This window comes from Gopherus evgoodei, chromosome 2 (genome assembly GCF_007399415.2).
Source record: "Gopherus evgoodei ecotype Sinaloan lineage chromosome 2, rGopEvg1_v1.p, whole genome shotgun sequence".
In the NCBI taxonomy this organism is placed as follows: domain Eukaryota; kingdom Metazoa; phylum Chordata; order Testudines; family Testudinidae; genus Gopherus; species Gopherus evgoodei.
Window position 1 is genome coordinate 73,659,395 of NC_044323.1, and position 20,344 is coordinate 73,679,738.

Sequence of the window (20,344 nt, forward strand, 5' to 3'; positions counted from 1 at the left end):
TCACAACTGCATCTAAAATGATAGTACCATAGAGTAACAACTATCTTTTTTTACTCAAACATGAGAATTCAAGAATAGTCCAGAAGGAAGACAGGCAGTCCTTAAGAAAGAAATATGAAATAAAAAAGTTTACCAACCTGAAGATCCCGCATGTTCAGACATGTTCCTTTCATCATCTTCAAGGCAGCTTCCTCCTGAGAAGGAACACTTCTCATGATGCTGTTTCATTCGGGTAACCAGGCCTTGCATTTCTTTGTTGCACTGTTTGCATTTTGCATGCATACCTGTCTTACCCACAGGTGGAGGAACTTCAACAAAATATTCCCAAACTGGGTCTCTCTTACCACCTACTGCCATTATAGGTTTTCCCTTCTAATGAGAGAATGGTATGGTAGATCTCAAATCAATGAAGGCTACACTCGGAAAGACCTCAAGACTTCTAGAATATGCTGCTCAAACAGTTTCACTTTTTTTTCTGCTGCCTGTTCCTCCCTTCTCACATTGATCTCCATACTTCTTCTTGTCCAGATCTATTCTGCCCCCAACAATCTTCTATTCCTTGAACTTTTTGAAACTTTGCACTTTGAGAGAGGTAAAGGATTAACTCCGTGTACACAAATTTGCAGAGGGACAGTAGGGTTGAGGTCTGTTATTTCTCTCCTCTATATTTTATTTATTTATTGTATGTATGTATGTATTTATTTAAAAACATTTTTGCTGTTAACAAGCATGGTATCTCTGGAGATACAAATCCATAGTTTGAGAACTGCAAAATGAAGCATCTCTGATGGTATCTTCTAGACTGAGCACTGAGTCCCATTGGGTAGATAGAAAGATTAACCTAAATAATCTATACAGAAGCCCCTGGAACCCCATAAGATTGGGTCCCTAATCCATGAACTATTGGAACTCATTTACAAAACACTTTTTTTAAACATTACATTAATATATTGTCTCATACTATAGAATGAGAATTTGTAATCCCTATTCCATGATGAGATATCTTTGAGCTATAATGTATCTTACTTAAAACTATCTTCAGATAGGCTTTTTCCTCCAAAAGCATTTTTTATTTAAAAAAAATCTGATTTAAATGAAAAAACCAATTTTTTTAATAATTGATTTTTATCCCCTCTGCTCTTCTCATTGGGGGGTAGAGTACAGGAGTCGACTGGAGAGTGATCTGCTATTGATTTGGTAGGTCTTCACTAGACCTGCTATAACAACCACAGATGGATCAATCTCAGACTGTTGATCCTGGGTGTAGTGTAGATGTAGTCTCAGGGACTGCCTGGTCTTCAGATTTATTTAAATGGGTGCTCAAATTGTGTGTAGATAAGGCCTTAAGTTTTTATTGGAGAGAAAAGTGATTTAACTGTCTTTGTGCAATGTCCATGGAATTTAAAAATATGGAAACTGCAGTTGAAGGTCAGGTTGACTTTGAAATTAATGACACCAAGAGAACAAGTTGTGTAATCAAGAAGAGACAAACCCTAACAGAATGAAGGACTAGTTATGTAGGGATCATGTCCTGAAAAGGAGGGTGAATAACACTAACATATCTGTCATTAGTTAGTACATTTCGTAGTCAGTTAATATACAGCAGCTATGTTTACTGGTTTGTCCTATGTCTTTGGCTTAATAACTCAAGCCTGTGTGTGTGTGTGTGTGTGTGTGTGTGTGTGTGTGTGTGTGTGTGTGTGTTTACTGTAGTTCTATTTAAAGGTTGAATCTTTAGACTTTTAGTGATTCTTTGATCTCACGTGATAATGATTTTAGGATTTTCCTTTTCCTCTTTTCATTCATATCCAGCACATACTTCATAACTTTGGTCACTGTATTAAAGTTATAGAGTTTGAATGTAGTACGTAACAAGAATTTTTAACAATTAATTTGATTGCTGGCAGTTCAAAAATACAACGTGGAGCAAAACCTGATAACATCTGGCCCTTAGTGGTCATGATCTCCTCCATGTTTGCTGCTGTGTTGAATTTAATTTGGGGAATCATAACTAGACCATTTAGCTTTCCTATGGCCTATAGAAAAAAAGGAGTTTTTTATTTGTTTGAGTTTTTTAAAGGGGAGGGACAGGGAGAGAGAGAAAAGACTTAGAAAGCTGAGAGGGAATACTTGTTCTCCTAGGGCGAAATCTTGGAACTATTGATGCCTATGGAAGTTTTCCCATAATGCTTGAAGTTACAGATTTTATTCAGATTTGAGACACTGGGCCTTGATTTTCCATTGCTTTGCATTTGTATAGTTATTTACAACTGTACAAAGTGAGTATTAAACACTATAAAATCAGAGTTAGTACCATTCTCAGCACTAAGTGACTTGGTAATATTTTTTTGATGCTGAAAAGGGCTATGTTGCTTCATGTACACTCTATGCAGCAGCCAAATGTTACGTTGATAGATTTTGATTGGTTGAGACTCGTCTACACATGAAAATTAATTGAAATAATATGACATATGAATTGATAGCAAATTAACTATTCATGATTAATTCCATGAGTGGATGTTCCTATTCCAGAATGAGTGCCTTATACTGAATTAGCTTAATCCACTTCCAAAGTGGAGTAGTTAATCAACAATAGGTATTCCAGAATAACTTCCCATGTAGACAAGACCAACATGATTGCTCATGGTGCCTAAATATCACTTTTGTACTGAGTAACATTATAAATGGTCTCTATATAGAATAATAATGCTGGTATATGAAACAAAGTTAAAATTGAGAATATTGATTTAGCTAAAATATTAGCTGTAATGGTGATCTTTGTCATGAAAACTAGAACATAAACTCAAATCAAAATAAAGGGTTTTCACTTCCCTCTTCACCTCTGTAGAAGGTTGTGTTGGGGGTTGTTTTTATGCCTGCCCTAGAACTGCAAGGTAAGAGTGCTTTGTGAGCAAAAGGATAACTCTCTTTATCTTTGACTCTGTATATTGCTGTTTTATAATCCTCTGTTTCATTGCCAAATTCCCACAGTAATATCACAGATTCAGTACTCTGTAACTGCATGGTGTTAGCAAACTTCAAGAGATTGTAAGAGGAATGAGGGGAGCTTTTGACAAATGTTGATCTCTATATTGCCCTTTAATCTACAAAGTAACCAAGGATTCTATCTGAGAAGTAAATCAGTTGATATTTGAAAATCTGTATAATATGATGTTTGACCAAGGATGCCTATTCTTGAATGCCTCATTATTTCACTTCTTTTTCACTTATATATTCTAAATCAGATACTCACTTGAAGTATGAGCGCATCTGGGAAGTATAACAGTGTAATGTGAGTTTTACTGTTCTAGTGTTCTGAAAAATAATCTATGCAGACTGAGAACTGTGCATTTAAGGAGACAGACTATGATGGTCTGTAGAACAATGGTGGACAGTAGGCTTTTCTTGACAAATCTCTTTCAGTTAGTCACTCAAAGATTGAAAAGTGTATCTCTGCTTGTTAGATGAATGCTAATGTCTTTTTCAATTTGAGGATGAAAAGAAGTATAGTATTACTAAATGGTGTATGTTGAATTAATCATGGTCCGAAATGCTATTTTTATTTGGAGCTCTGAATTCCATCATCAAAGAGAGGCAAATAAAACATTGAGATCCGGTCATTTGTATTTATTCCCGTTGATTAAATTAATCCAAAAAAGGAGATTTTAGGTTATGCAGTCTTTTTAGAAAACTAATATCATTAGAAGAGTAAACACAGTGAACTGAAACACAGTTTGAAGTTGTGTGTATGTTACATTTCTCCATTCTCAATTACCCTGAGTGAAAAATCCACAGAATATACACAATGATGAAGTATGGAAGTAAATGTAGAAAATAATGTTCTGTTTCAATTTACTGACTTTTTTCTGAACTACAATGCAGTTTATCTTCAGACTATATTGAAAAGCTAGCTAATAAGGAATAGACACCAGCCTTGCCAGCAGTTATTTCTGGTTCCTTATGCACAGTAAATAATACCAAAACAAAAAAAGTTCAGAGAATATTCATATTTCTATCTGATATAACTTGGCATCTTTTATGATAATCAGATTAGCTTGCCTCTTAATTTTAATATCTTCATGTGCTTCTCCTACCTCACTATTCTTTTGATTTTGTGCCAGATTTAGTGTGTCATCTATAAACAGTTATGTTGTTTCTGCAAATAGAAATATGGCTTTCCTTGAAACATAGAAATGTTTTTGCTCTCTTGCAGAGGAACCTGAGCTAAGACATGTAGAAAAAGATGTGTTAATTCCAAAAATGATGAGAGAGAAGGCCAGAGAGCTATGTTCAGATAAAGTGCAAGGTAAGATTCAAATATTTATCAGAAGACCGGACTTCAATCTTTCACCTCAGTCAAATCGTCAGTGAATTATTATGTATAATTTGCTTCTCATCCATTTTCTGTGAGACCACTATTGTAGCTTACAAAATGTCAAGACTGGCTTTAGTTGATTTACAGTGTGAACTGTTTACCAACATAATGTAGTTACAAGGCACTTGGATAGAATCTGAGTTAGGCTGAGGAAAATATTTCCAAGCCTTTGTCTGGAGGGTGTAATGGAAGAGGAAGACAACAGCAAGAGCTTCCCCAAAACAATCTCTTCAGTGTTCCTTTAGTGAAAGTGGAATTCCCACATGTAATCGCTTTACAAGGGGGCTTCCCGGCAGTAATATTACATACCTCTGTTTAAAATAACGTGTTTCTTGCAGATGTTCTCTACTTTCCATGTGCCTTGGAAAAATTAAGTTTTGACAGATGGGAAAGAAAGAGGAATATTTTCTCGTGCTAACAGTTGGATTTATTTTTCTATGACAAATATTTTTGAGTGGTAATACTGGCTAATAGTTATAAAGCAAATTTTTCTAGCTATTTCTTTTGCTAAGGGAAGGGAAGAACAGGAGACAAATCCCGACTTGTGTGGGTAGCCCGCAGAGAGATTCTGCAAATGCTGCAAACTGGGGGGAAAAGAGGGGATAAATGATGGACAGTGAGACCCGTGAGGGAGGGGGTCTAAGGAGCCTGCACCCCCCAGAGCCTGAGCATAGCTCTGATATACAGTACATCTGGCATGAGTGCTCATGGTGTGAGAGAGAATAGATCTGAACAGAGAGAGCTCACTGTCATCAAGTTCTATAACAAGAAGGAATTGACTAGGAGGAGACCCAAAGAAGAGTGCATTGTGTAAGGAGCCCTGGGAACCCATGAGTTAGAGAAAGACTACACACAACTTATCCAACTGTGCTGGTGGAGAAGTAGCCTGGTCTGATTTAAGGGGAGAGAAGTAAACATTAGAATATAAGAAATGAATAGGGTAATGGATATCTCAAAAACAAAAACAACCCCAAAGCATGCACAGCCACTCTCTCAGTAGATAGGATCTGCAAGAAAATAAACTTTGAGAACCTGCACTAGTGCTACAAAGATCTGGACACACCAGGGGAAATACAGTATTGCTTTAGGACATGGAGAATCATGGCAGAGGATATGTGGCCACTCTTGGAATAAGTCTTCTCCAGAGTCCAGTTGATCAAAACAACAGGACAATACTTTCTGAGGTGATGTCCCTTTTAAAGTAAAGAGGTTCCTTTAATGGAGCATGGCAGTTAGGAAAAAACAGTTGAGAAAAGGAAAGGAACTGGCACAGGCCTCTCACCTCTGTCAGTTTGGCCAAACACCTAACCTGAGGAGCTACTCTGTATGTATTTTGGAATTATAGAGAAAAGGGGAGGGATGATGTAAGAAGTGCAAGAAGAACCCAAGTTCTGCGAACAAGAGAGGAACTGAGAGTACGTGCCAAAGGGAAATGGGATCATGTAATGGGTAGGTTCCAAATCTACCAGGATTTATCTTTTAGAAATGAAGAAAAGTGTCACAGAAAGAGAAAGTGAGAGTTCAAAGTAAAAACTTTTCAAACCCTGTTAAAGTATGATTGATACCCTCACATTACACCAATATAATAATTCAGTGTGTTTGTGATATGAGTTTTTTAGGGTTATGTTTCACTCATGAACTAGTTGTCATGGGGTGATTTTTAATATGTTCTTCCCAAAGAGGGAATCAAGAATATTTCAGATAGGAGCTGCTTTGCATTGTTTTCTTTTAGTTAATCTTGAGTGTTGGGGATAAACCAGAGAAACGATGATTTTGTAGAATTTGCTCTATGTAAAATAAGGCAAAGCTTCAGTTACAAATAGGACCTTTCCCCCTGCCCTCAGTGTAGTTTCAGAGCCCCTATAGTATGTCCAGTAGCTCCTCCTTTACTTTCTTGCCTTTATAAGTCATAAAATAAAATGCTAGAAGAGGTGTATTTTCATTCTCATCGTTAAGCAAAACAAATATAATTATTTTAAATTAATATTTTCTGTGGGGACTAGTTTTTGTTTTTAATTCCATTGTGAAATTAATTCTTGGACAGAAATATGCCTTGTAAGGAGAGGTGCTAATCAGAGTAAATAGTACTTGTAATAATAAAAAAAAAAGCATAAGCTCTATTTGAACAGAAATTGTGTCATCAAGCATCAAAAGTCCTCATGTATGTATTAGAGAGACAAGGTGGGTGAGGTAGCATCTTTTATTGGACCAGCTTCTGTTGGTGAGAGAGAGAAGCTTACACGGATCTGGTCTTCACATCTGGGAAACTTACTCAGAGTGTCACAGCTAAATACATCTTGATCTGAATCACAGTTAAACTGATGCCCCATCATGGGGTTATCAGGCTTAATGTTCTTGGAGTTGCCATCTTTTGAGTGAGAGAAAAAACAAGGTCCTGATTGCATTTGTAGTTTAACAGCTTTTTGTTGAGTCTAGTGGCATCTCACCTGGTCACGTTTTGATTTGGTTAATTACATTTGCCTATCTAAATGTCTCTCTCACCAACAGAAGTTGGTCGAATAAAACATACTACCTCACCTACCCTGTCTCTCTAATATCCTAGGACTTTCACAGCTACTGACACAGCTACGACTACACTGCATATCTAAATTTCTGGCATTGAAGAGTTTGGCATTGCTAACATTGTTTTGACTGCTGTGTATCTCTCCAGAGCTGCTTTTTCAGGTTTTTCCTGTTTGTTCATAATCTGGAAAAGAAAAACAAGCTTTCCTGCTTTTTCAGGCTTTTATAAAAAATGGTTTTCTTAAGCAAAACAAACTTATTTTCTTAAATTGAAACTCAAAACAAATTTTAAAAGCTAATTCTACAACTTAAAATGTTTTAAATGTTTTTCAAAGTTTAATCACTACAGATTTCAGGAACTCATTAGCACCCAGAATCTGTAAGTGATATTGGAAATGTTATATTTGCTTGTAGCCACTGAAATTGACAAGAGTTCTGACAACTTTAGCTGCCAATCCCAATAGTTCCTGGGACTTTGAAGCCTGTTTTTTTGTCAGAACAGGAAACACCTTCAGAAATGGTGTTAAAACTTTTATAAATTTCAGTGGCTGCAGTCTGTGAACTGCTATACAATTTTCTCAAGATCACTTATTGTACAGCTGTCATAAACAGATAGTTAAGGGTTAATGTTTCTTTTACCTGTAAAGGGTTACAAGCAGTGAACCTGGGCCACTTGACCAGAGGACCAATCAGAAGACAAGATACTTTCAAATCTCGGGGGAGGGAAGTCTTTGTTTTGTGTTTGTTTGTTTGTCTGTTGTTCTCTCTGGTTCTGAGAGTAACCAGACGTACCTACAGGCTCTCTAATTTTCTGTTCAAATAGTAAGTATAAGTAGAAGGCGGTTTAGTCTTTTTGATTGTTTTCTTTATTTGCAAATGTATATTTTGCTGGAAGGATTTTAATTTGTATTTGTGCTGGGGGGAAGGCTTCTCTCTAGTGTCTATAAGCTGAAAGACCCTGTAACCTTTACCATCTTAATTACAGAGACAACTTTTTACTTTTTTCTTTCTTTTATTAAAAGTTTTTCTTTTTAAGACCTGATTGATTTTTTCCCCTTGTTGAGGCTCAAGGGAATTGAGTCTGTACTCACCAGGGAATTGGTGGGAGACAGGGAGAGAGAAGGGAGGGGGGAAGGTGGAATCCCTCTGTTTTAGATTCACGGAGCTTGAATCTGTATTACCTCTTGGGGAGGGGGAAAGAGGAGGGGGCAAGGTACACTCCTCTCTGTTTTTAGATTCAAGGACTTTGAATCACAGTGATCTTCCAGAGTAACCCAGGGAAGGAAAGCCTGGGAGAGGCAATGGTGGGGGAAAGGGTTTACTTTCCTTGTGTAAGATCCAAGGGGGTCTGGGTCTTGGGGTCCTCTGGGAAGGTTTTGGGGGACCAGAGTGTACCAGGCACTGCAAGTCCTGGTTGGTGGCAGCACCACAAGATCTAAGCTGGTAATTGAGGTTAGAGGAATTCATGTTGGTACTCCATCTTTTGGATGCTAAGGTTCAGAGTGGGGAATTATACCATGACAACAGCTAGGACTAGATTCTGCACTGTTATATTTACACCAGTGCAGCAGAGAGAAGAATTAAGTCCTTAGGTTCTTAGGCCTGGTCTACACTGGGTGGGGATCGATATAAATTACGCAACTTCAGCTACGTGAATAATGTAGCAGAAGTTGATGTACTTAGATCGACTACTGAGGTATCTTCACTATGGTGAGTCGACTGCTGCTGCTTCCCCGTCGACTCTGCCTGTGCCTCTCGCTGAGCTGGAGTACAGGAGTGGACAGGAGAGCACTCAGGGATTGATTTATTGTGTCTAGACTAGACACAATAAATCGATCCCTGCCGGATCGATTGCTGCCCACCTATCCGACCGGTAGAGAAAACATACCCTTGGAGTTTGAAATTCTTTAACTTGGTGGCAGGGATGGACATAAAGAGTTCTAAAGACAAAAGTATTTGAATAGTTATGTGTGTAGGATATGTATTATATATACCTACATTTTGTAGTGTTTTTTTGGGGGGTGGGGGGCGGAAGTTGGGTGTCCATCTTGAGAAAACTTGCAGGGGCCTGATTTTCAGAAGGTGGATGCTCAGCTCTTAAAATCAGGCCTCTGTTGCTGGAAATTGAGAATCCGAAAACTGTCAGTATCCAAAGTCATTAGTCTCTTTTGAAAATATAGGCCATAATTCATATCATTTGTGTGTTGCATGAAACAAAATATGGACTTCTTTCTCACCCCCAGTCTCAAGGGGCAACAGTCAAACTTTGTCCCTGCATTTTCAGTGTTACTCTCTTGTACACAGCCACTATGCCACAGGTAAGAAATAGAATAATTTTTTTGTTGCAATTCACTTCAAAACTGTTGAGTTCAATAAGTTATGAGATATTGAGTATAGATGACTATGTAATTATGATACATAGGTAATAATCACAGTGTTCAGTTAGGAATAAACTTTTTGGATGCAGATCCAGCTTGCAACAGACTAATCCATCCAGACCTGATTTCTGACAAGGCGTTTTTTCCATTAGCAAGGTACGCTCGTGAATATATGCAGACAGTTTGGATGATGTTGGGTCTTGCTTGTATTGGTAAATTTTGAAGATTGGAAATGTGATTAGTTTCCACTTCAGAGTGTTGCTGGGAAACCCTATTGCTTGTCTGACTTGGACTACTGAAATTAGAATTTTCTTTGCCTACCACAGAGGCTTGGCTTTGTGAACTGGACCTTACATTCATTTTTGTGAGAGGTTAGAGCAACGTCTAACCTTTTCTCCAACCTTTTTCATCTGGCTGGCAGCGGACAACAAGCCACCGAGGACTGTGGCCGGCGGACAACCATCTGCCAAAATGCCGCTGAGAAGCGGCCACATCGAGGTGTCACTGCTGAAATGTCACTGAAAATCAGCAGCATTTCAGTGGCGACTCCTCTTGATGTTGCCGCTTTTCGGCGGCATTTCGGCGGATGCTTGTCCGCAGGCCAGTGTGCAGGTGAAGATAGATGCCCCAGCAGGCGCCATGGCATCCGTGGGAACTGCATTGAGGACCACTGGGTTAGAGTTTATTTTTCTGGAGAAGGGGAGGAAAGGAGTAGTATCACAAGGGAAGATGTGAGGAGATGTTTCCACCCATTGTGATCTTAAGACTTTCTTGGGACAGACTGTTATAATGTGAAAAATCTCAAAATAATTTCTTTGGTCAGTAAAAAGTGTGTAATTAGAAAGATCAACTGTAGATCCATATGGCTGAATAAACTCTTAAAAACACTTGGCAGTGCTATCAAAGAAGAATTGGGAAAGTGTTGTTGGCAAAGGGCATTTCCTAATTCCCCTCCCCCAATTTCCCTATTAGCCCTCCTCTGCCCAGGGCCCATATTGATACTTAGTGAAGATGATGGGATGCAACACTACTGCAGGCTTCCCTACAGTAGAGCCTGGCCAGTGTCAACCATAGTTTTAGTTATATGCACTTACTCAACAGTCCTGTCACAGGGATAATTTCTGTCCCTCTAGGGGCCACCTGCTCCAGACCATGACCCTTGCACCTGACATATCAAGACCCACAAAAGAAGAGCAATTCCTAAGCTTGTACAACACCGTGGTGCTGTATATTTAAATGCCCAAGGACACCTTAAGTAGCACTTACTTCCATATAAATGAGTGGCTTATTATGTTCTCTTACAAGAAATGTAGATAAGAAAATGTGTGAAATACTTAGTAGATCTTAGCTTGATGCTATTCATTGGCATTGCTCATTCTCTTTTTGTAATAAAGAGGACCAAGTTCCATTAATCAATTCAAACACTCTCCAGGTGTTGGGACAAATTAACCTGTTGGTTCCTGCAGTCAGGGTTTTGAAGCACAGCTTACATTTGTTGGTTGATCCATGACTGACAGCACCAAGAGTTTTTTTTATGATACATTTGCCCAAAGCTAGCATGTCTGCAATTTTATTGATCATGTTTCTCTTGGGAAAATTAAAGCTATATAATGACTTTAAAGTTAAGGAATACACTATCCATTATTATAAATGGAATTTGCTCACCTGCCTTGTGTAGTGTGAAAATGCATTACTAAAACTGAATTGTTGTATAATCATTAAAATAGAAATATTGGAACTATTCAGGAACTATTTAGATTATTCAGTAAACTGAGTAACTTGCATATCAACATCAGACATTGAGGTGGATAAAATATCTAGTTAATTATTTAATGAAAACTGAGCCAGCTGACATTGCCACTTTTTGATTATGCAGCTAGAGCTCTTTCTCCCTCTCATTTTTTTTCCTTTTTTTTATCTGAAGTTGCTCATTTGTTGTTTTGACTGGTTGGAAGACACATAATTGAGATTAGGATGCAAAGTCTGGTTGGATAAATTAGACAAATCATGGATTATATGATTTGGTATAGCCTTCCATGTGAAGATGAAGAGTATGCTGTCTTATTATCTGCAGTCTGATTTTTGTGAGAAAAGAAAATCAGTGTAATTTGAGAACTTCATTTCAATCCAGCAACAAAGCTGCAGGTAGAGAGAGGGAGAAAATCTTTATCCTCTGCTGCTCTATTTATTACCCAGAATATTAAAATGCCTGTATTATAATAATGTTTAATATGGCCATTCTGTTTATGTATGTAGTTATTGTGAATGGTATTGTCCGTATTGTGTTGGAGTTTTATGTGTATAATTGAGATTCATTTTGATTGTTAGTGTCTAGTCTTATGTGTCATTATAAATTAGCTTTTTTCTTTTGAACATTGTTATTGAGAATACAATGCTGAATCTTTATAGTACCACTTTATGCAGAATAGTTTCTATTTTACAAATACTGAGTCAGCCCCATATATTTCCAATGAGCATTTACTCTCATCCCATTTAACTATGTGAATTAACAGAACCTCTAGAGGGATTATTGTTATTGAGTTTTGTTCCAACAAGCTAGGCAAACAGAACAGCTATATGTAAATTACAGTTTGAAGAAATTGGACCTAGTTCTGTTGATTTACTTCTGATGCTTTTAGGCCTATCTCTGTTTAACTAATTAAGAATTTTTCAAGGAAATATGAGAGCATATTATTTATTAATGAACATTTAGATATTCTAACTAAATGATAGGACTTTCATGAAGGCTTGCATAAAACATAATTTAGGGAGGGAACTTTTTCCTATTTGATTTCTCATGTCATTTCAACCCAGTTAGTCACAAGAAATGGGTCAGACTGCTAGCTTCACCACCGCAACTTAGGTGTTTTTTTCTTTTTTTTGAGGGGGAGGGAAGAAAGAAAGGTGGGGGAATAGAACAGCTTTTACCAGGACAAAGAGAAATGAAATCACTTTCAATGAAAGAAAGAGGCCTCATTATAGCCACCAACAGCAGTTATTGACAGCTACACTTCCTATTAACAAGGAGCATTTAAGAGTTTGGCTGTTGGATCTTTGGACTTGATCTAATTTGCTAGCATTAATTAGTTTCTTTTGAGCACAGACACTTGGTGTTCACAGCTATAGATTTGGAGGACTAATTAGGACAGAAAATTGAACAGAATGGGGTAAGGCATTAACCTTCAGCCATTACCAGCTGGGGCTCTGATAAAGACCACAGAGTCCAAATGCTCCCTATTCATGCAAAGAGTACCCTAATGAATATCAATTTCAGCCAGATTGCCGTATTCCTACCAGGACTGTCTTCATTTTGATTCTTTTACCTTCTATCATATTTTAATTATCTATACCTAATTATCTGTATTGATAGTTTAATGCCCATAGATGACACATTTGATGTCAGATTATTTACATTCCATTTATTAAATCTTTCATTTCAGCTTTCTTAAGAAGTTGATCTTGGATTATACTTAAGAATCAGAATCTTACATAATTTTCTGCCTACACAACATACATACTGTAAGTTTGGCACTGTAAATAGTTAAGCCATCATGTTAACAACTACCCTTTTACTAGAAGGTATTATAGCCTGAGACATTGCTCTAATGTATTTGCATTAATACCCTGGGCAGGAACTCTGACCTAGCTGGGTTAAACAGTAAATTTCTTATGAATGCATTTTCTTCTCAGCTTTTGCGATGATATACAAACAATGTGTTGAGGTGTTAACTTGGAGATCCAGTTTCAGGAGGGCAGTTGTTCTTCCAGGTCGTAGACTGATTAAAAGTGCCTGGATTCTGGCAGAACTGATGCATTTTTATCCTGTAAAAAGAGAGGGAGAAAATACTGGTAGTTGTTTGGTTTTCATAACTTTCTCCAATGGTTGGATTGGTAGAAGGCATAAATATCAGAGATGGAGTTAACAATTACTAAACAGTGAAGGGAGATTGAGAACTGGGGAAATATTGCTTTCATTTTACTCATTATTCCTGGGCAGTCATCTTAACTCAACTACTCACACAGGCTCAGCAACTACTTCTATATTGATGATTCACAGGTCTTGCTTCTCCACCCTGATCTTCCTGCTTCTGTCCAGTCTTTCAGTTCTGACTGTCTTTCTGTCATCACTTGGATAGCTCACCACTACTTTAAATCAACGCGGTGAGAGCTGAGGGCCTTGCATTTCCCCCTAAATCACTTCCCTTATTTGTCCATTGTTATTGACAATGCTACCATTGCTACACAGCAACTAGACAAGTGCCAGCCAGCTCAGACTGCAGGGCTATTTCATTGTTCTGTAGACTTTCAGGCTTGAGTTGAAGCCTGGGTTTTGGGACCCTCCCATCTCGCAGAGGGGTCTGCACCTCCATGTGAAATTTTATAGGGGTCGGCAACTGAAAAAAGGTTGAAAACCACTGTCTTGTACTAAGGAATGCTCTTGTGGCCAATTAAGTCAATTTTAGGACAGCTTTGCACAGTGGTGGAGTGATGCAAAGCTGCCTGAGTGTGCTGGAGGATCTGTTCCATAGTGTGTGTTTGTTTGTGGTGGTTTTTTATTTGTATTACCGTAGCGCCTTGGAGCCCTAGTCATGGACCAGAATCCCATTGCTGTAGGCACTGTACACCTACACAACAAAGGGTTTGCAATCTAAATATAAGACAAGACATCAGATATCTATAGATAGACAAGGGACTACAAAGAAGCATTGAAACACTGTTGGTCAGCATGATAGGAAGTGGTCTGGTTTCAGCACCCCAGTGGCCTAACCACTGTCAGGTTTATTTAGGCATCACAGCAAAGGAGGGTTTTAAGGAGAGATTTGAAGAAGCATAATGAGATAGCTTATATACAGTGTTGGCTAATTCCTCATAGTTTCCTTTCCCAGAAATTTAGTACTTGATTCAGGTCTTGTTTATATCACTGGTAGTCAGTTGTCTGTCACTCTTACCACTTATTTGTGAGTACATGCTTGGTTTTCTTTCAGGGTAATTAATATTACACCTTGCATTGGTGGGAATAGAAATCTACAGATACTCTGACATATGAAGCATATGTCACATATAGCAACTTTGCAAATAACATTAGAATAACGTGTTACTATGGAATAGCTGCACATGGTAACGAATATTGTTAATGAGTGCTTGCTACAGTACTATGGAAATGCAACATATGACTTCCACAGCAACTGCTATCTTAACTGCATCTGCTTAACCATGTAAAACTGTTCCTTGGCAACTTTAACAGTAATTCCCCCCTTTCACTCTACATTCAAGAATAATGCAGTTAGTACTTTGTAAATAAACCTAAAATTTCAAGAGGTCATACTATATTCCTTATGTATCTGCATAAATATTTACATACTGTATATGTTATTAATATTACCCTGGGGTTACTTTCACACTGGAAACAAGTTACTTTTCTCCTGTTGAAGTCAATGTATCTGCTGTGGAAATGATTTGTTTCAACAGTGGAAAATTGACTATGCTTTTGATCAAAAGAGCCATTGGTTAAGTGATTCTTATAGTATAGTCAAAACTACAGACCAGTAGCAGAAGGGCTCTCAAATAGCTAACAAGTTGATCTCATAAAGCAGGTATAATGCACCCAAAGTCAGACTAGAAATAAAAAGGATGCTTCCATCTACAGCTTTTACCTGAAAATCTTGGGATTCTTGGGTACCCAGAAGCATCAACTTGATTGTGAAACCTCTCTTACAAAAAGTGGGCCAAACTCTCAATAACAATGGGAAGACACTTCAACATTACCACCCTTTTCAGATGTTTCTGCCTCCCCACCAGCATCAGCTACCACAGCACTGAAGCCATATTAGAGCCTAGATAGATAAATAGATCTCATTTTCATGTAGACTGAGCCGTGACTGTAACTCGCTTTCATTCAAGTCTTAGGGCTGGTCCACACTAGGGGGGGGGGAAATCGATCTTAGATACGCAACTTCAGCTAGGTGAATAACGTAGCTGAAGTCGAATATCTAAGATAGGATTACTCACCCGTCCACACCGCACGGGATCGATGTTCGCGGCTCTCCGTGTCGATTTCGGAACTCTGTTGGGGTTGATGGAGTTCCGGAATCGATATAAGCGCGCTCGGGGATCGATATATCGCGTCTAGATTAGACGCGATATATCGATCCCCGAGCAATCGATTTTAACCCGCCGATATGGCGGGTAGTCTGGACATGGCCTCAGTCTCCACTAGACACACACAAAGCAAAGAGACTCCACCATTCAGGTCAAGTGAAAAAGAACTGAGCTGTGTGTCATCCACTTACTGATAGTATTTCAGCTTGAACTGTCTCCAATCTTTCCCCTGCAGCCCATTTCATTTAACAGGATGGATGACCCAACAGAACCCTGTGGAATGCCATATTATAGAGCCCTTGGGGCATTTAAGTAATTGCCCAGCATCACCTCTGAGATTGATTAGGTAAAAGAAAAGATTGGGACTAGAATTGGTTGGGATTTTCTTCAGGAATTATTTTCCTGTGGAAAATCCAGTTATCTCAAACTTGAAAATTTGATTTTTGTAGAAAATTTTCAAACCTCCACCAGGACAATAAAAATGAAATATTTCATTTCAGGCCTGTTCAACCCAAATTGGAATATTTCATGTCCTGAACTGACCTAAAATGCTTGGTTTTGAATCAGTTCAAAAAACCATAAAACTGCATTCCTTTGTGTTGTGCATTATTACACGTCCCTGGGCACATTATAGGAAATATAATCTAGCCAGGGACCTTGGCCCATAGGAGAGAATAGGAGTCAGAATTACAACTCCCATCAGGCAACAGGGAAATGCAGTTGAGTTCAGCAAACTGAAGTGAAACATTTTTATTCCACGAATGTCAGATTATTTTGGTTCTGTTGAAAATGTTGAAATGTTTCAGTGTTTCTAAATTGACAATTTTCAGAATTTCTGTTCCATCAAAAATTTTGACATTTCAACTTTTTGTTTAATTTAGGGGTGTAAATAAATGCAAAATACTGGAATTTTCTGTGGGACATAAATCCTGAATTTTGTGCCGTCTAATTGAGAACACTGAAGGGTAAGGCCATCTACCCCTTCTAGGGTCCCAAAATGCTTGTCCTTCTTCACATAGTACTTAATGGAGCCCATGCCAATGAGATAGCTACAAAACGTAATGGTTTATTAAGAAAATGTGTTCTATATTATTGACTAAAAGCCCATTATACTCCCATTTATAAAAACCCCAAATACATTTATCATAATCATTGTTGTAGTTATTGCTGTTCATATGATACAGTAGATGTATATGGCACTTTTAAGAAAAATAAAAAGACAGGTCTCTGGTCCAAAAAGTGTACAGTCTTTCTCACAGGTATGATGGCTAGTCAAGGTGGGGGAGTATAGAGAGGACAAAGTTTACAGGAGTACAAGATCCGTGGGAGCGTTATGATGCATAAGCATATGGTTAGTTCATCATTTTTTTATAAAGAATATTTAATTTTTTTAAATTAAGATCAGAAGACTCGCCAAAAATTAAATAGAAGGAACTGAAGGAGTGCAAGGCTAGGTGGTGCACATAATCAGGATGGATACCACCAGCTTGGGGAGGGAGTGTGACAGGAGGTGTGGAGTCATTTGGGTGAAAAGGAGCCAGGGACTGCCAAGTTGGCAAGATGGCGTGAATGAGTGGGGGAAGTTGGTCAGACAGAAGTCGGGCTGTGAGGGTGAGGTATTACAATATTGGAGTGGGAAGCATGAAAGATGATTTTAGATATTAGATAAATTTGAAGGAAATGATGCAAAAATCAGGTTAGCCATAAAAGAGGAGAGGTTGCAGAGGTTCAGATGACTAAGGCAAGAACCTGAGGTTTCGTAGTAGGAATAGGGAGGAAGAGAGAGATTTTGGGGAAGATGAAGGAAGAGCCCAGCAACATCTGACGTTGATAGCAATAAGAGGGTATATAGAGAGAAGAGTCAGTGTTGGTGAGAAGTTGTCCAAGGTTGACTGACAGGAACATGCTGTTATCAATTATAATAGAGAAGGGACCAACCTTTTCATCTTAAAATTATGAGTTGAAACATAAACATTTCATAAAGTTTGGCATGTTTGTTTCCCACTCTGATTTTCAGTTTCAGGACATTTATGATATACTCTTTACCAGATGAAATGACACACACCTATCAATGCAGTCCTCTGTGTGGGTTAACTGTTATTTCATATTTATGCCCAGCATCTGTCAAAGAATATAGTTACTACTTCCATTTTCTCACTTGAATGAAGCCATTTTAACAGGAAGCAGTTCTGTTCGTCTCTGATTCAGGAAGGTGCTTAAGCATATGCCTAACTTTAACCATGAGAACGGACCCATTGTGGTATTAAATCAATTAGATTGGTCACATCCTTAAGTTCAGATATATGCTTAAATACTTTGCTAAATTGGGATCTTAGTTTATTTGGGGAGGATTACTAGCCTATACTCATTGATATTGACACTGTTCTTTAGCTTGTACTCATGTTACTCGTGGACTTCTTTATGTTGATCTGTGTTGATGCCTAATTTTTGTCAAAGCAGCAAAGAGTCCTGTGGCATCTTATAGACTAACTGATGTTTTAGAGCATGAGCTTTTGTGGGTGAATACCCACTTTGTCGGGTGCATTTTTGTCAACACCTACTGCAAGAAGAAGAAAATAATTCTGTGCAAACGATACAAATTTAAGTTTTTTGCGTATCAACTTTTATTACACATAATTCATGGTCTACATACTATGTTAGTGTATTAATCTTACAGTTAAAATTTGTGGATGAATATTGGTGACAAACAGTTAAAGACAACAGGTAGGACTTTCAGAAGTGCTCAGGATCGTCCTAATTGTCCATTCTGCTGTTGATTTCTGTGGGAGCAGAGTTAAGCCAATTCAGCTTGCTTTGGAAGATCATGCCCTGCGTTAGTATGATATGCTAATTGAACAGGGTCAATAACTGTGTATGTCTAATATCTGGATTGCAGTATTAAATAGACTTAAATGCTCTGCAGCATGTTTTAACAGGCAACAATTTCCTGTATTGAGAGTAATGTCCTTACAAGTTATAAAAATTCCAGTAGTAACAGATAATAGTAGCAAATCCCTGTTCTACTTTACTGCTGCAACAGAAGGCCCTCTTCTTTTAAAAATATCTTTTTGTTATTCCATTATCAAAAGAATGAGCAAATGTTTTATTTTAAATAAAACAGTCAGTATTTCGTCGAGGGGGGGGGGAGGTGGAATATGAAGCAGCTATGATGTGAAAATAAGTCAATAGAAATACTTTTAAACACTCCTGTGCACCTGGAGGGCTCCCAGTAATGGTCTGAATAAAAAAAAAAAATTTAAAAGAAAAGTTTGGGACAGTCTGTAAAAACATCAGAAATTGTTCATTTATTTTTGCAGGATAGCTGCTGGTGATGTTACTGCTCATTCCCCACTATGGTTTAGGAGAAGCATATGACATTGTGACTTTAAAATAGAGAAGTTTTAGCAGGATATTTGAATTCGTAGCCTGCAACTTCAGGTATTAGGCTTCAGTTACTTTTTTCAGGCTTTGGGGTAGTAGTTTTATGTGTGAATCTGAACTCTAGTCAAAATAATTGGTAAGGGCTACAGTGAAAACTACCTCCCTGCTCACACTCCCTGTTAATCTTTGCCATCCCTTGTTCTGGTTTCCTCCTTCATTTCTTCCTTCTCTTTGCTTTTGTCTCACTAATATTTTTTTAAACAATCCTTGCTAACATATATAAACTTTCTTGATAGTCTTCTTTCCATTCATCTTGCTGCGGGGGGGATGATGATGATGACCAGGTATTTCATTTAGATCAGTGGTTCCCAAACTTTAACAGCCCGTGAACCTCTTTCACGAAATTGTGAAATCTTGTGAACCCCCTCCTAAAAATGAATATTTCCAGGGATTTAAGTTTAAAGTTCCTCAGTGTGATGGTTGCGCTTGCTTTGCTTTGCTTTGCCATGTTAGTCTGGATCTGTAAAAGCAGCTGCTTTTGGAGAAGAAAAAAGTCTCAGGTCTGGTAACACAAACTGCTAACAACCAACAAACTAGAAAATGAGAAGATTCACTCAAGTCTCACTGAAGCAAAACAGCATTCCAGAGACAATGATAATTACTGAGGCACCTTAACACTGCTACACTGGCCACAACGTGCTTCTGCCTGGTTTTGATCACAAACAGCTTTACTTCCGCCACAAGGGTTCCCTGCGAGGGACAAATTAGCTTGGCCCATCCCCACGTGCAGCATGGCCCCTGCTCACTCTGCCCTCGTTGCCAACTTCCCCTGTCCGACAAAGACAGGGGTCTGAGCAGCCACCTGTGCATGTGGGGTCTCAGCTGCCGGTCTGCCCACCATGGGGCTCAGGCTACTGGCCCCACGCCAGGGTCTGGGCTGCTGGCTCTGCACTCTGTGGGGCTTCGGCTGGATGACCCCGTTGAGTGCTCCGGTCCACTGAGCGTGCGCTGCAGGTCCCGCTGACTGCCTGGGCAGGGCTGCCGGCCCCAACTGCCCAGCCCAGCTCTTCCTGGGGCTCAGGCTGCCAGCCCTGTGCGGAGTGCTAGGGATCGGGCTACTGGCTCCCCTGCTGACGGGGGCAGGTCTCGGGCTGCCAGCCCAAACTGCCCGGCCTCGCTGTCCCTGGGGTTCGGGCTGCTAGCCCGTTACAGAGCACTGGGGTTCATGTTGCTGGCTCCCCTGCTAACAGGGGCAGGGCTTGGGGTGCCGGCCCTGCACGGAGCGCTGGGGTTCAGGCTGCCGGCTCTCCCGCTGATGGGGGCAGGGCTTGGGTTGCTGGCCCCAACTGCCTGACCCCGCTGTTCCTGGGGCTCGGGCTGCCAGCCCCGTGCAGAGCGCTGGGGTTCAGGCTGCCGGCTCCCCTGCTGACGGGGTTCGGGCTGCTGGCAGGGCCGGTGCAACCATTTAGGCGAACTAGGCTGTTGCCTAGGGTGCCAAGATTTGAGGGCGCCAAAAAGCGGCGTCCCCAAAAATTTTTTTATATGGTTGCAGCCGCTGCTGCTGGAGAGGTAGTCTGAGCTGCCCGCG

At 39.3% G+C, this 20,344-nt stretch overlaps 1 protein-coding gene across 1 annotated transcript in view; it reads left to right on the forward strand.

Moving 5' to 3' along the window:
• The window catches only part of CMC1 (C-X9-C motif containing 1), a 90,107-nt gene that overhangs the window by 20,778 nt on the left and 48,985 nt on the right, over positions 1–20,344 (forward strand). The window contains exon 2 of the mRNA XM_030550996.1: positions 4,214–4,306. Within this exon, the coding sequence (XP_030406856.1) occupies positions 4,214–4,306 (93 nt within the window). The remainder of the gene's footprint in view (positions 1–4,213; positions 4,307–20,344) is intronic.